This window comes from Conger conger, chromosome 3, assembly GCF_963514075.1.
Source record: "Conger conger chromosome 3, fConCon1.1, whole genome shotgun sequence".
Lineage (NCBI taxonomy): Eukaryota > Metazoa > Chordata > Actinopteri > Anguilliformes > Congridae > Conger > Conger conger.
The window spans coordinates 2,744,054-2,759,053 of record NC_083762.1 but is presented as its reverse complement, the minus strand read 5'-3'; the positions used below and the strand labels follow the sequence as shown (position 1 = coordinate 2,759,053).

General features: G+C 49.8%; 1 protein-coding gene across 2 annotated transcripts in view; it reads left to right on the top strand.

Moving 5' to 3' along the window:
- The window catches only part of gria1a (glutamate receptor, ionotropic, AMPA 1a), an 81,806-nt gene that overhangs the window by 19,170 nt on the left and 47,636 nt on the right, over window positions 1–15,000 (top strand). For both annotated transcript variants that reach the window (XM_061233669.1, XM_061233670.1), the window contains exons 3-4: window positions 5,253–5,492; window positions 12,279–12,463. In XM_061233669.1, coding sequence (XP_061089653.1) covers window positions 5,253–5,492; window positions 12,279–12,463 — 425 coding nt within the window. The remainder of the gene's footprint in view (window positions 1–5,252; window positions 5,493–12,278; window positions 12,464–15,000) is intronic.

The window sequence follows — 15,000 nt, the reverse complement described above, 5'->3', positions numbered from 1 at the left end:
GGTCTGAGTGTGTTTACCAGTTTGTATGTATTCTCTGTCAGCTGCTCCCATTTAGGGTTAGAGAATCACGACCATAAGGTAACAACCGCCCCCAAATAGTGCGGTAGCCATTTTATATGTGTACATGGAATTTACAGTTGTTATTTCTGCTTTGGTATGAATTCGGCTCAGCACTACTGTACAATTGCTTCCTTTTATTTCTTTGAATCATTATAATTTGCTGTGTAATTAGTCGTATATAGTGACAAATTTGTGTTTCAGTGAGTATATCCATCTCATTGGAACACTATCACAAATCCGCTTCCAGCACAAAAATAGCCTGTTATTGTTATTATGTGAAACGTCCAGTTCTGTTTGAAAGGGAATTTCTGCTCTCAGTGGTCAGTTGTGCGATTCTGTCACTTCTCCTGGCATCACGGTAACCAAGGGCCGCCCACACAATGTTTAAATATGGTGCACATACACACCCAGCAATCCTCTACACACACACACATACACACACATACACACACAGACACATAAATACACACACACACACACACACACACAGACACACACATACATACACACACACACGCACGCACACACACAGACACACACACACATACGCACACATACACACACACACATATGCACGCACGCACACACACACACAGACACACACATACATATGCTCACACACAGACACACACACACTTACACACACACACACGCACACACACACACACACACACACACACACACACACACACACACACACACAGACACACACACACACGCACACACACACACACACGCACACACACACACACACACACACACAGTTGTTGGCTAAGTGTTTGTCCGCTCCTGTGAGCAGCCAGGCTAATAATAACACAATAATGGCCTCCACAGTCCCACAAACCACTGCTCCGCTGCACAAGGTAACCTCATTTTAACTCATTTGGCTGCTCCATTAAGAAAGACTATATATAATCATAACCGTTACAATTTATTACAAATTACCACTTATTTATGGCTGACCCAGAACTGTCCAATCAGGTGTGGGGGCTCTTGGCGGAGATTAGCGGTTAGCGCTTCAGAGCCCCCAGGTTCCCGGGGAACGGCACGTGCAGGAAGGACGGAATCACGCTCCATTCCTGGGAGAAAGGGAGCTACTGCATCCCCGGGGGGGGAGGGGGGACTCAGGAGACCTGTGGGGGGTGTGGGGCCGGTGGGCGGGGGGGAGGGGGTCCTGGGGGAGAGTGGACCACTCTGGGACTATCAGGCTTGCGTTCCACACTCTGCACGAATCTTAGCCAGTTCAGTGCACAGGAAGTGACACGGCACTCAGATCACCACCGCCCCCCCCCCCCCCCCCCCCCCCTCTCTGGAAACCCCCCAGCCCCCCCCCCCCCCAAAGAGCTGGAGGGATCAGAGCGAGGCCTCGGAGCAGGAAAGAGAACTCAACCGTCTGTCTTAACGAGTGTTTTAGTCTTGTCATGACACTCACAATCTTAATTTATTCTCCAAGTGGAAAATGTCACCTCATTTTACCTTGTCAACTGAACTTTTCTTCCTCCGCTGGCAAACCTTGAAATGAGTCAAAACTGTCTCACCTCATTTGCACTCTGCATCGCTCTTATTTTGTGAAAAGTATTAGAAAAGATATTTTAAGTCGAAATATAAGACTAAAATCCTTGTTGAGAATTGTCTTATTTTTTGGTTTTTGCAGTGAACCTGGTTGTGAATCATCTGCCCCAGGCCTGACCGTTATAACGGCCCGTCTGTAAACAGCGGTTAGCTCTCCCTTGCCTTGCTTACTCGCCGCATAAACACGTCCCTCAGGCAGCAGGGAGACGGGAGGGGGTCTGACACCCTTCTGCTATTTAAATTAGTGCCGGTCACTGAGAGGCCGGGACACGTACAGGAGGCAGAATCAAGACCAGGGGTTTCAACACCAGGCTTGATAAGGTGCTGGATACCATCTAGCTTTAAGGGCCCTACCCTATAGGTGCATTCCAGGCTGGGGGTACAATGTCATGCACCTGTAGGGTACGGCCCCAGCAACGAGCATTTGCACCTTTTTAGGACTTTTCCTCAGCGTGCCCAGCCCCTGTGGTGTAACTGCTGCTCCAACAAGTGTTTCCAGAAGGATTTTTGTGGAGGGAAAACAAATAATTTATCACATTTGATGATCAAGCCCCAATGGTTGCTGTCAGCAATGGCATAATTGATCATTTACACCAGGGATCATCAAATCACGGTCCTCCAGGTCTGAGAACTGCTGGTTTTCCACCCTCCCTTTACCTGGGAGTCAGGTGTGAAGGAAGTCTGGTCAATAAGTAGCACTAATTACCCTGGAGAAAAGAGTTGATAATCCCTGATTGCATATTCATGTTGGGAGATAAAAAAAAGAAAAAAAAGGTTTTGTTTGTAATGGAGTCAGGGTGTGTGAAATGTTTTGTGAGAATCAAAATAATGTGTGTCTGGCTCCATCACTTCACACAGCCTCCCTGACAGCTTTCAATAAAATGCATTAAGCCAGCGGTCCTTTAAGCAGAACCCAGTCTGTGAGGAGAACCCTGTCTGTGAGCAGAACCCCGTCTGTGAGCAGAACCCAGTCTGTGAGCAGAACCCTGTCTGTGAGCAGAATCCAGTCTGTGAGCAGAACCCAGTCTGTGAGCAGAATCCAATGTGAGCGAAAACCAGCAGAACCCGTATTTCTCCAGGACCAGGGTTGGAGACCCCTACGCCTAAGTCACACCTCCCGCGGGGGGCTACACTCCCACGCTTTGTCCGGCCCTGTCCCCCTGTCCCCCTGTCCCCCTGTCCCCCGTCCCCCAGTCTGTCTCCTGGTCCCAGCCTCTGGGTATGAGGCAGGGAACAGACCACGGTTTCTGCGGAGACCAGCCCGGGCGAGAGATTCAACCAAACGGCACGTCTGAGCAGAGGGGCAGTAAGAACAGGAGAGCGGCTGAACAGATGGCAGACATTTTGGCTCCAGAGGAAGCTGCGACAGGGCATGCCTGTGAGAACCAGAGAATTAGTGTTGTACAGCAGAGAGAGAGGGAGGGAGGGAGAAAAGGGAGAGACAGAGGAAGAGGAAGAGAGAGAGAGAGGGAGGGAGAGGGCGGGAGGGAGAAAGATAAATTTTCCGTACTCTAGACAGAGATTACTCCCTGTCAGAGTACCTAACAAGAATGAAAAAACCTAAATAAAGACACACATTAACAATGTACAGACTCAGTGACTGCAGCCTTGCAATTCTGACTGGTCGCCACAGAAAGACCTGGCCGCCGAAATAACAAAGGCTGTGTGCTCACTGCAGCCAGATGGGCTCCCCCACCGAGTCTGCTCAAGGTTTCTTCCTGTTAGCCAGGGAGTTTTTCCTTGCCACTGTTGCCCTAGGCGTACTCTTGGGGACTGGTTTCTCTGTAAAGCTGCTTTGTGACAAAGCCCCTTTGCTAAAAGAGCTATACAAATAAAAATGGATAAAGAAATGGATTTATTGACAGAGAGTGGACACGGAATAGCTTTCCTGGACATGTAGTGGAGGCAGAAACACTGGGGGTTTTCAAGACCTGGCTTAATATGGTGCTAGATACTATCTAGTTTTTAGGTAAACAAAGCTTTAAGTGAACTTTATTGGTGGAGAAAGGCGAGTGTTGCTGGGCGGAATGGCCTGTTCTGGTCATTATGTTGTGTTATGTTGAAGGTGTCATGTACCATTTGGGAAATAGAGCCATGGGGACCGTTCACAGTCACCCGAACTCTGGAGTCTGTCCTGGGCTCCGCAGCGCTCAAAACATAGCCGGCTCAAACAGAGGCCACTGCACTGTGCAGTGTGAGGTCACTGTGTGGCAAGAGACAGGCCACTGTGCAGTGTGAGGTCACTGCATAGCAACACACAGGCCACTGCACTGTGCAGTGTGAGGTCACTGCATAGCAACACACAGGCCACTGCACTGCAGTGTGAGGTCACTGCATAGCAACACACAGGTCACAGCACTGCAGTGTGAGGTCACTGCATAGCAACACACAGGCCACTGCACTGTGCAGGGAGGTCACTGCATAGCAACACACTGACCACAGCACTGTGCAGTGTGAGGTCACTGCACAGCAACACACAGGCCACAGCTCTGTGCAGTGTGAGGTCACTGCAGGCAAGAGACAGACCCACAGCACTGTGCAGTGTGAGGTCACTACATAGCAACAGACAGGCCACTGCACTGTGCAGTGTGAGGTGACTGCATAGCAACACAGGCCACAGCACTGTGCAGTGTGAGGTCACTGCATAGCAACACACAGGCCACAGCACTGTGCAGTGTGAGGTCACTGTGTGGCAACAGACAGGCCACTGCACTGTGGAGGGCGAGGTCAGAACCGGTAAAACCAGGTTATGGACCGTTTGGGTGGTTTCACTCTTTATACTCCTATTTTTAATGTGAAACAAAATAGCGTTATATAACAAACATGTGCTTTTTCATCATCTCCTTTTCATAAACCCATTATAATTATGTAATTCTTTTGAATATATTAATCACTGCAAGTCCTAGTGTCTGCGCTGTACTCTGCAAAGACACACTGCAAATCGCTGGATCAACACAGAGATTAATGAACAACTCAATGCTGAGCAGCTTCAGGGACACAGACTGACATTATTTCATCAGTCATCAAAGCAACAACATATTATCTGTGAAATGATAGTGGTTGGTTAGCAGCTTACAGTTCTGCTCGTAGACTATAAGGGGCGTTGCGACAGGCTTATTGTTAAATGGTCCGTGCGCTTGTTTAGATACGCTGGGGTGCAGGTGGACTCAGAGTGCCTCCCTGCTCCTGCAGTTCTGTGGCCTCCAGTACAATACAAACATCTATCTACCGAGTACCAGAGCCACACACGCAACAACCACACATCTATCTACCGAGTACAACAGCCACACACGCAACCACCACACATCTATCTACCGAGTACAGCAGCCACACACACACACACACACACAACCATCTATCTACCGAGTACAACAGCCACACACGCAACCACCACACATCTGTCTACCGAGTACAACAGCCACACACACAACCATCACACATCTATCCACCGGGTACAACAGCTACACACACACAAAACCACTACACATCTATCCACCAGCCTCAACAGAGAGTAAGAGAGGGGCTATTATTCACATACTTTTAATAATAATGAACAAAAACACAATTCTAATTACGCCGTCGTGGTATTCCTCCTAACGCCCTCCTCCTCCCTTTCCCAGTCTGCTCCCAGTTCTCCAAGGGCGTGTACGCCATCATCGGTCTGTACGACAGGAAGACGGTGAACATGCTCATGTCGTTCTGCGGGGCGCTGCACGTGTGCTTCGTCACGCCCAGCTTCCCCATCGAGACGGCCAACCAGTTCGTCATCCAGCTGCGGCCCGAGCTGCAGGACGCCCTGGTGGGGGTGATCGAGCACTACAAGTGGACCAAGTTCGTCTACATCTACAGTTCTGACTCAGGTGAGCTTGTTCATGTCCAGTTCTGACTCAGGTGAGCTCGTTCATGTCCAGTTCTGACTCAGGTGAGCTCGTTCATGTCCAGTTCTGACTCAGGTGAGCTCGTTCATGTCCAGTTCTGACTCAGGTGAGCTCGTTTTTCTCCAGTTCTGACTCAGGTGAGAGACAGTCTGCCTGGCTTTCCGCACAGCCCTGCAGACCACAGAACTACAGAACACAGGTCAGATAAAGTACAATTCACATAAAGCTCTCCTGTTATTTGGATCTACGTGTGTGGTAAAACCAGAACTTCTGAAGGTGCTAACCATGCTAAAAACCCCACTGCAGACTGAATGTGCTGCGGGATCCACACATGACACATCACAGCATAAACATCTTCAGAAGCCGGGAAACAGAAATAGCTCTCAAGATAGCGAGGAGATGACTTCTATTTGACACTTTTAATAAAGAAACAATGTGATGTGTGTAACCTGCTCTGGATAAGGACCTCTTAACAACATAAAATCCAGAAAACAGATTAGCGCAACCCTATACAGTAGGTACGTGAAATTGTACCCCTAGCCAGCAATATACAACAAATTTGTACCTTTTTTTGTACACAACGAGGACGTTGCAGTACTTTGAGGGTACATGTGTCTCAGAGTTTTGACAGCAGAAGGAAGCAGAGGCTGCGCGGAGAGGCAGCCATGCCCTCGCCCACTCTCGGTCCGTGCGGGCAGGAGCGGACAGCGCACCTGTCACTACCAGGTGTGCTCTCTGCAGCCTCCGCACGGACGGCCCACTCCCCCTTCCCAGAAGGCCATCTGGCACAGGTGCGGAGGCTGACGGAGCGTGACAGGAAGTGACAGACCCCAGGGCTCTACCGCGCTGATGATCTGACACACTCTCTCTCTCTCTGTGTAACACTCACACACACACACTCTCTCTCTCTCTCTGTGTAACACTCACACACACACACTCTCTCTCTCTCTCTCTCTCTCTCTGTAACACTCACTCACACACACACACTCTCTCTCTCTCTCTCTCTCTCTCTGTAACACTCACTCACACACACACACTCACTCTCTCTCTCTCTCTGTGTAACACTCACACACACACACTCTCTCACTCTCTCTCTCTCTCTCTCTCTCTCTCTCTGTAACACTCACACATACACACACACACTCACTCTCTCTCTCTCTCTCTGTAACACTCACTCACACACACACACACTCACTCTCTCTCTCTCTCTCTGTAACACTCACTCACACACACACTCTCTCTCTCTCTCTCTCTCTCTGTAACACACACACACACTCTCTCTGTAATACTCGCACACACACACTCTCTCTGTAACACTCTCACACACACACACACACACTATCTCTGTAACGCACACACGCATTCACACACACATACACACTCACTCTGTAATACTCGCAGCCTGACAGAGTCACACACACACACACACACACACTCACACACACACACACACACACACACACTCTCTCTCTGTAACACTTGCAGCCTGACAGAGTCACACTCACACACTCACACACACACACATACATGTACACACGCACACACTCACACACACATGCACACACTCACACACACACACACCCGCACGCGCACACACACACTCTCTCTCTCTCTCTCTGTAACACTCCTGACAGCGGCTGCTCCTTTCTGTGACCCCAGTTATTCAGATAGGCGATTGATAGAGAGGGTCTGACGCATCATTGACGTGTCTATCTCTGTGATCCCCTCTCTGCCCTGCTTGGGACTTCAGAGTCATTAAGCCCACTACCTCCATCACATGCCTCCTGTTGCCTGGTTACCACACTGCAGCGCGTCTGGGTTTTTAACCCGTTAAACAACACCTCTGTGTGTGTGTGTGTGTGTGTGTGTGAGTGTGCGTGCAGGCATGTGTGTGTGTGTGTGTGCATGTGTGTTTGTATGCGTGTGTGTGTGTGTGTGTTCGTATGCGTGTATGTGTGTGTGTGTTCGTATGAGTGTGTGTGTGTGTGTGTGTGTGTGTGTGTGAGTGTGCGTGCAGGCATGTGTGTGTGTGTGTGTGTGTGTGTGTGCATGTGTGTTTGTATGCGTGTGTGTGTGTGTGTTCGTATGCGTGTATGTGTGTGTGTGTTCGTATGAGTGCGTGTGTGTGTGTGTGTGTGCTCACACACAGATTTACATGAATAATGGTGATGGCAGAAAACCTCACACGAGTGTTGTGCTCCAGCAGAGTGTTTTGGGTGGAAGAATCTGTGGAGGCAGCAGTGTTAGCGCTGTGTTAGCGCAGTGTTAGCGCTGTGTTATCGTTGTGTTAGCGCTGTGTTAGCGCTGTTTTAGCGCTGTGTTAGCGCTGTGTTAGCGCAGTGTTAGCGCAGTGTTAGCGCCGTGTTAGCGCAGTGTTAGCGCTGTGTTGGCGCAGTGTTAGCGTTGTGTTAGCGCCGTGTTAGCGCAGTCAATACCATTGCATGCTGGGAAACACAGATCATCTGGCTGCCACTTGCATAAAGTTTCAGTGGTGTTATACTTTACTGTAAAATAGTGCTGAAAAAACAGCCATTACTGGAGTAGTAGTACAGTCACAGTATGAAGAGTGTACATTTTTACAGTATAGTATGAACACTATTTCGGAGTGTGAAGGTTATCTGGTTTTGGAAACTGTGAATAGGATATTGAAAAATTGTCTTTGCCTGATGCTGTAGTGTTAGAGATTAATATAGTCATAATTAATAATGTGCTGGTAGTCATGGTGACTGACATTCATGATGTCACTGGTGGCCAGTGACATCACTTTGCGAGTGTGAAATTTTAGACCATAATATAAGCAAATGTGACATACAGAGATGATAGTGTATGTGTTGTGGGTGGTGACTGTGGTGGACTAGTGTCAGTTTAAGCTTTATGACAGTGATATAACTGTGTGCAAATGTATTTATTTTATTTTATTTTTTTATTAATGCAATATAGGTTATTGAGTGTAGGTTGATGGGCAAAGATGGCACTTTTATCCATATGAAATTAAATCTACAACACAATATATAACGTGTACAGAAAGTGATGGGGTCTAGATTCTGTCAGAAGCCACTGTATACCTTGTTTATATTCCTTGCATGTTGCTACCATGTTAGATTATGGCTTCAATAATTTTCACGAGTATTTTGTGTGTAAAACGGGTGCACGTGTCCTGGGAATAGAAGGGCACGATGTGGCTTGAGCTTGTGTCTGCGTGTTCTATAATTAATGCATAATTCATGTTTTAATAACGCAAGGTCAGTTTTAACAATAGTGGGAGTCACCCTTGTTGAATACAAAACAAATTACACAATTCGTCTGTCTGAAAGCAAGCCAAAATGAGACGGCCGTCGGAGAATATTGCGTGAAGACGACATGATTTTTGTGCTGCTCACATTGTATCCCCTCCAGTCGGCTAGCCACTTAGGGGTACGTAGAGAAGAGTGCTCACAACCAACAAATATTTTATTGAGCTGATGTTACACCACCCATAAAAGACAAAAATGGGACAGCCTGTAGCCTAGTGGCTAAGGTACATGACTGGGGCAGCCTGTAGCCTAGTGGCTAAGGTACATGACTGGGGCAGCCTGCAGCCTAGTGGCTAAGGTACATGACTGGGGCAGCCTGCAGCCTAGTGGCTAAGGTACATGACTGGGGCAGCCTGCAGCCTAGTAGCTAAGGTACATAAATGGGGCAGCCTGTAGCCTAGTGGCTAAGGTACATGACTGTAGCAGCCTGTAGCCTAGTGGCTAAGGTACATGACTGGGGCAGCCTGTAGCCTAGTGGCTAAGGTACATGACTGGGGCAGCCTGTAGCCTTGTGGCTAAGGTACATGACTGGGGCGGCCTGTAGCCTAGTGGCTAAGGTACATGACTGGGGCAGCCTGTAGCCTAGTGGCTAAGGTACATGACTGGGGCAGCCTGTAGCCTAGTGGCTCAGGTACATGACTGGGGCAGCCTGTAGCCTAGTGGCTAAGGTACATGACTGGGGCAGCCTGTAGCCTAGTGGCTAAGGTACATGACTGGGGCAGCCTGTAGCCTAGTGGCTAAGGTACATGACTGGGGCAGCCTGTAGCCCAGTGGCTAAGGTACATGACTGTAGCCTACTGGCTGAAGTACATGACTGTGACCTGGAAAGTTGGTGTTTCAAGCCCTGGTGGAGCTACAGTAAGATCAGTGCAGCTGTTGGGCCCTTCAGCAAGGCCCTTGACCCCATATTGCTCCAGGGGGCATTGTCCCCTGCTTAATCTAATCAACTGTAAGTCGCTTTGGATAAAAGCGTCAGCAAAACAACTAATTATTATGATTAAGATCAAAGTGTTATAATCCATTCATGGCCAGGTTGCTGTTAGTGAAATATTCAACATGAATCTGCCTCCTGTTCCTTCAACGTGGATTTTCATTTTGTCGAATAAAAGGTCTGAAGATTCTGTCTTTTAGTCAGCGGACGAGAGCGCAGTCTGATTATGTCACCCAGAGCAGTCAGTCTAAATCTCACTTTTCCCTCTCCGTGTGAACGATATCCCTGACTCAGCTTGTGCTGTTAGGGAGGTCAGCTCTAGATGTGTGACCGACTCATCGAGGAAACCTGACAGCAGTTTCCCTGGGGGGACAAAATGATTCCGACTGGCATGCTCCATGGTAACGTGGTCAGTGTTAAATCAGCTTTTACAGAGTACATACGGTCTACATTGGAGTCATAGGTGATCTGTTGAACACTGAATGAACACCTTTATTCACAATTTTACAGTGCGTTGTTTGTGTGAAGGTGCACCTTTGTCAAGCACTGCCCTGAAGTGTAGAACTTCGTATGAAGTCGTATGAACTTTTGAATGAATAGGTTGTTCGTAAGAACACAGGAATGCATGTTGCCAAGAACAGGCCACTCAGGCTTGTAGGCTCAGATTAAAGAGCATTTTGATTTCAGCTTGTCTTTAACCCTCGTGTTGTCTTAAGGGTCATAAATGACCTGCCATTTTGTGTAACAGCAGAGAAAGTCCCCTAAATGATCAACTTGAAGTTTGCTGACAAAGTTTGTGATGGGTGACGGTTGTGAAGGTTGTTTCTGCATGCTAAATATATTTGGGGTTTAAAATACAGGGTGATACAGAATGGGGAGCATACAGAATGTTAAGACTACACAAGGTTTCATAAGCTGTTATTTCTGCCCTGTGCCCCAGGACTGCTCACTGATTGGCTGACCCGAAGAGACACTTTAGTGCATTAGCAACCGCAAAATTTGGCCAAAGACGAGCAAATCATCACTGCAACATCATTAGCTTCCCTGGTGTATTTACCCATCTACACAATCTCACACAATAGCCCTCTTTTCATCCTCCTGTCTGATGCACATAATGCTCCCTGGCCACGATGATCACAGCACTGAGCCTCTGTGAAGTGAGTCAGTCTCACAGTGTGTGTGTGTGTGTGTGTGAGTGTGTGTGAGAGTGTGTGTGTGTGAGTGTGAGTGTGTGTGTGTATGTGTGTGTGTGTGTGTGTGTGTGTGTGTGTGTGAGTGTGTGTGTGTGTGTGTGTGTGTGTGTATGTATGGTGTGTGTGTGTGTGTGTGTATGTGTGTGTGTGTGTATGGTGTGTGTATGGTGTGTGTATGTGTGTGTGTGTAATGTACACACTTCATTGCTGAAATTAAATTGAATTTAATCTCGATGTGGCAATGCCTGCGTTTAGCTGAACTGAGCCACAGAGGTACGGTATTATGCACCTACTACTAATTACAGCCTCGTTAGCTCCCTAGCTAAGTCCCATACTCATTTATCCTGAAAGCCAGATACTGCTCTGGGCGTTTGGGTGGTTCTGTGTCAGATCTAAAGACCATATGCACCTGCGGTACCCAGGGGCCAGATCCTGGGTTAATGTTATTATTATATTATATACAGGAGACACTGGCCCACAGGTGAGATCTACCTGTGCAGAGCCACTGGGCTCCAAGAGAGAATCTAATTACAGCTATTTTTTCTGAGGTCAGACAAGCCTTGCTTGCATTCATGTGTATGTTCAGGAACTCCCTGCTTAAAGAAACAGCTCGAGTTGTGTTATGAAACAGCTGGTACCAGGTTGACCAGCCTGAGACAAGCTATCAGCACGAGCTGGCTGACCAGCTCATACCCAGCTAGACCAGAGAAACACGCAGAACTGTCTATGACACGGAGACACAGTCCAAATCCACACCACAGACCCAAAATGGCTGCCGACGTTTTTGTCCCGGAGTTGGATGTCGACTGAGCTGTTTCTAACTGTTTCTAACACTCGAGGTGCGTGCGATTTCCCTCTTAGGTAAAAATAATCCCTTAGTGTTGAGAAGTCGCACCTCGTCTGCCCGAGGAAGCAGAAAAGCTCCGACAATCGCTCCGTCAGCGAAGCGAAGTGACACAGCCCTCCCTGGAGGAAACGGCACGACTCACAGATTTCACCTGTGTCAGTCTCCCGGGCGGAGAGATCGCCCTCCACACAGCGCATCGGCCCCCCTGAAGGGACACCTGGCCCGAAACATTTTAAACCCCCACACTGTGCTCGTACGATATTTGCAATTGGGGATGATAATTTGAAAATGTTCTCTTGTGTGAGGCACAATCATTTTGTCCTGGTTTCTCTGAGTGTGGGATAATCTCTGTTAGAATCTGCAGTGATAATCACTTCAACAGCCCTGAACAGCAGCCCCTCACCGCAGACGAAATGATTGCTTTGTTATGGCATTTTCATGTTCCTGCTCCCCTCTCCTAGTTCCTGACTGATTCCACCCCCCCACCCCCCCCCCCCCCCCCAGGGCTGTCGGTGATGCAGAAGGTTCTAGACACAGCGGCGGAGAAGAACTGGCAGGTGACCTCCGTGAACCTGGAGACCATGACGGAGGCAGCCTTCATGAAGGTGTTTCAGGACCTGGACAAGAAGAAGGAGGGCCAGATTGTCATCGACTGCGAGGTGGAGAAGCTGGCCTCCATCTTAAGAACGGTAACGCTCGCCCCCGGTACGCCTGAGACCCAGGGGAGAGAAAGAGAGAGAGAGAGAGAGAGAGAGAGAAGGAGAGGGAAAGAGAGAAAGAGAGAAGGAGAGAGAGAGTGTGGGGAGAGAAACTGGAGTCTATCCTCAGAACGGTAATGCTCATCTCCGTCTGTCTAAACCTGGGGAAAAGGAGGGAGGGAAGGAGGGAGAGAGATGGAGGGAGGAGGAGAGACGAAGAGAGGGGGAGAGAGGGAGACTGCCTCAGTGCGCCGGCTAATGGATTCCTCACACCAGTGGCTGCAGGGCGGCTCCATCGTGTGCAGCTTTATCTGTGTTTTCTGAGCGCTGAACAGGACATGTTTACAGGCCACGCTCCCCGCTCCCCGGCCCGCTCCCTGCTCTCTGCTCCCCGCTCCCCACTCTCTGCTCCCCGCTCCCCACTCTCTGCTCCCCGCTCCCCACTCTCTGCTCCCCGCTCTCTGCTCCCTGCTCCCTGCTCTCTGCTCTCTGCTCTCTGCTCTCTGCTCCCTGCTGTCTGCTCCCTGCTCTCTGCTCCCTGCTCCCTGCTCTCTGCTCTCTGCTCTCTGCTCCCTGCTCTCTGCTCCCTGCTCTCTGCCCCCTGCTCTCTGCTCCCTGCTCCCTGCTCCCTGCTCCCTGCTCCCCGCTCCCCGCTCTCTACTCCCTGCTCCCTGCTCTCTGCTCCCCGCTCCCCGCTCTCTGCTCCCTGCTCCCTGCTCTCTGCTCCCCGCTCCCCGCTCCCTACTCTCTGCTCCCCGCTCCCTACTCTCTGCTCCCCGCTCCCTACTCTCTGCTCCCCGCTCTCTGCTCCCCGCTCTCTGCTCCCTGCTCTCTGCTCTCTGCTCTCTGCTCCCCGCTCTCTGCTCCCCGCTCCCTGCTCTCTGCTCTCTGCTCCAGGCCACAGTCCACGCTCCAGGCAACATGCCTAAATACACCCATCGAGACATCTGGGTCAGAGACGCTGGGTCAGAGACGCTGGGTCATAGAGACACTGGGTCAGAGAGACACTGGGTCAGAGAGACACTGGGTCATAGAGACACTGGGTCAGAGACGCTGGGTCATAGAGACACTGGGTCATAGAGACACTGGGTCATAGAGACACTGGGTCAGAGACGCTGGGTCATAGAGACGCTGGGTCATAGAGACACTGGGTCATAGAGACACTGGGTCATAGAGACACTGGGTCAGAGACCCTGGGTCAGAGACGCTGGGTCATAGAGACACTGGGTCATAGAGACACTGGGTCAGAGACGCTGGGTCATAGAGACGCTGGGTCATAGAGACACTGGGTCATAGAGACACTGGGTCATAGAGACGCTGGGTCATAGAGACACTGGGTCATAGAGACACTGGGTCAGAGACGCTGGGTCATAGAGACGCTGGGTCATAGAGACACTGGGTCATAGAGACACTGGGTCATAGAGACGCTGGGTCATAGAGACGCTGGGTCAGAGACGCTGGGTCATAGAGACGCTGGGTCATAGAGATGCTGGGTCAGAGACGCTGGGTCTTAGAGACGCTGGGTCATAGAGACGCTGGGTCATAGAGACACTGGGTCAGAGACCCTGGGTCAGAGACGCTGGGCTTTGTCCAATAACCTTTTCACCTCCTCTCTGCTTGCCTGACCCGGAAACTGATCAAGGATCACAGTCTTTAAGGACATCTTAAACGTTCCTCCAAGGAGCTATGAGCCAGGAGGCTTCCAAAGATCTTTTGAGAAAGAAAAACATGAAACCATGAGCGTCTCCTTTGTGGACGTATTTTATTTGCCACGCATCTGCCACATCTGTGCCTGCGTTTGAAGGAGCAATGAAACACACACTTTTAATTCCCGTTTCATCCATCTCACAGCCAGCAGGGCGGCGCTCTCTCACCTGTACACGCCTCCCCTGAGCCTCTGTTCCCTCATCCAGCGTCCAGAGGAAATATTTTTTAACTGCCACGACCACACACAGGCATAGTACTGCCAAAGCCTCATTTCATAACGTATAAATATAAATATAAATCAACAGTAGTCATAATATCGTATATCTCTCTCTATAAACGGGAGCAGAAAGGCTCTGGGCTCCTCTCTCTCTCTCTCTCTCTCTCTCTCTCTCTCTCTCCCTCTCTCTCTCTCTCTCTCGCTCTCTCGCTCTCTCGCTCTCTCTCTCTCCCTCTCTCTCTCTCTCTTCCCTCTCTCTCTCTCTCTGAGGTGCTCTGCAGCTGAAACCCTGTTTATTACCCGGGCCCCAGGCGTCCCCGGGCAGCCCGCGGTCGCAGGCTTGTTGGGGAGGCTGTTAATAAGTAATGCGGGTGTCTGCTCTGGCCCTGGGGGGGCAGTTTCCCGTGCAGTAACCCCCCCCCCCCCCCCCCCCCCTCCGGACGCCAGCCCGCTCCACTGCTGCCATGACTTTCACAGCCTATTTCAGTTTCTTTCTGTAGTAATGTTGCCATTTGTCCGTTCACATCACGTGAGTACAGTGGGTATCTAACAGTGCGGAAACATCCGGTTGGCTGACACGTGGGTACGCTCTGAGGTTGGAATG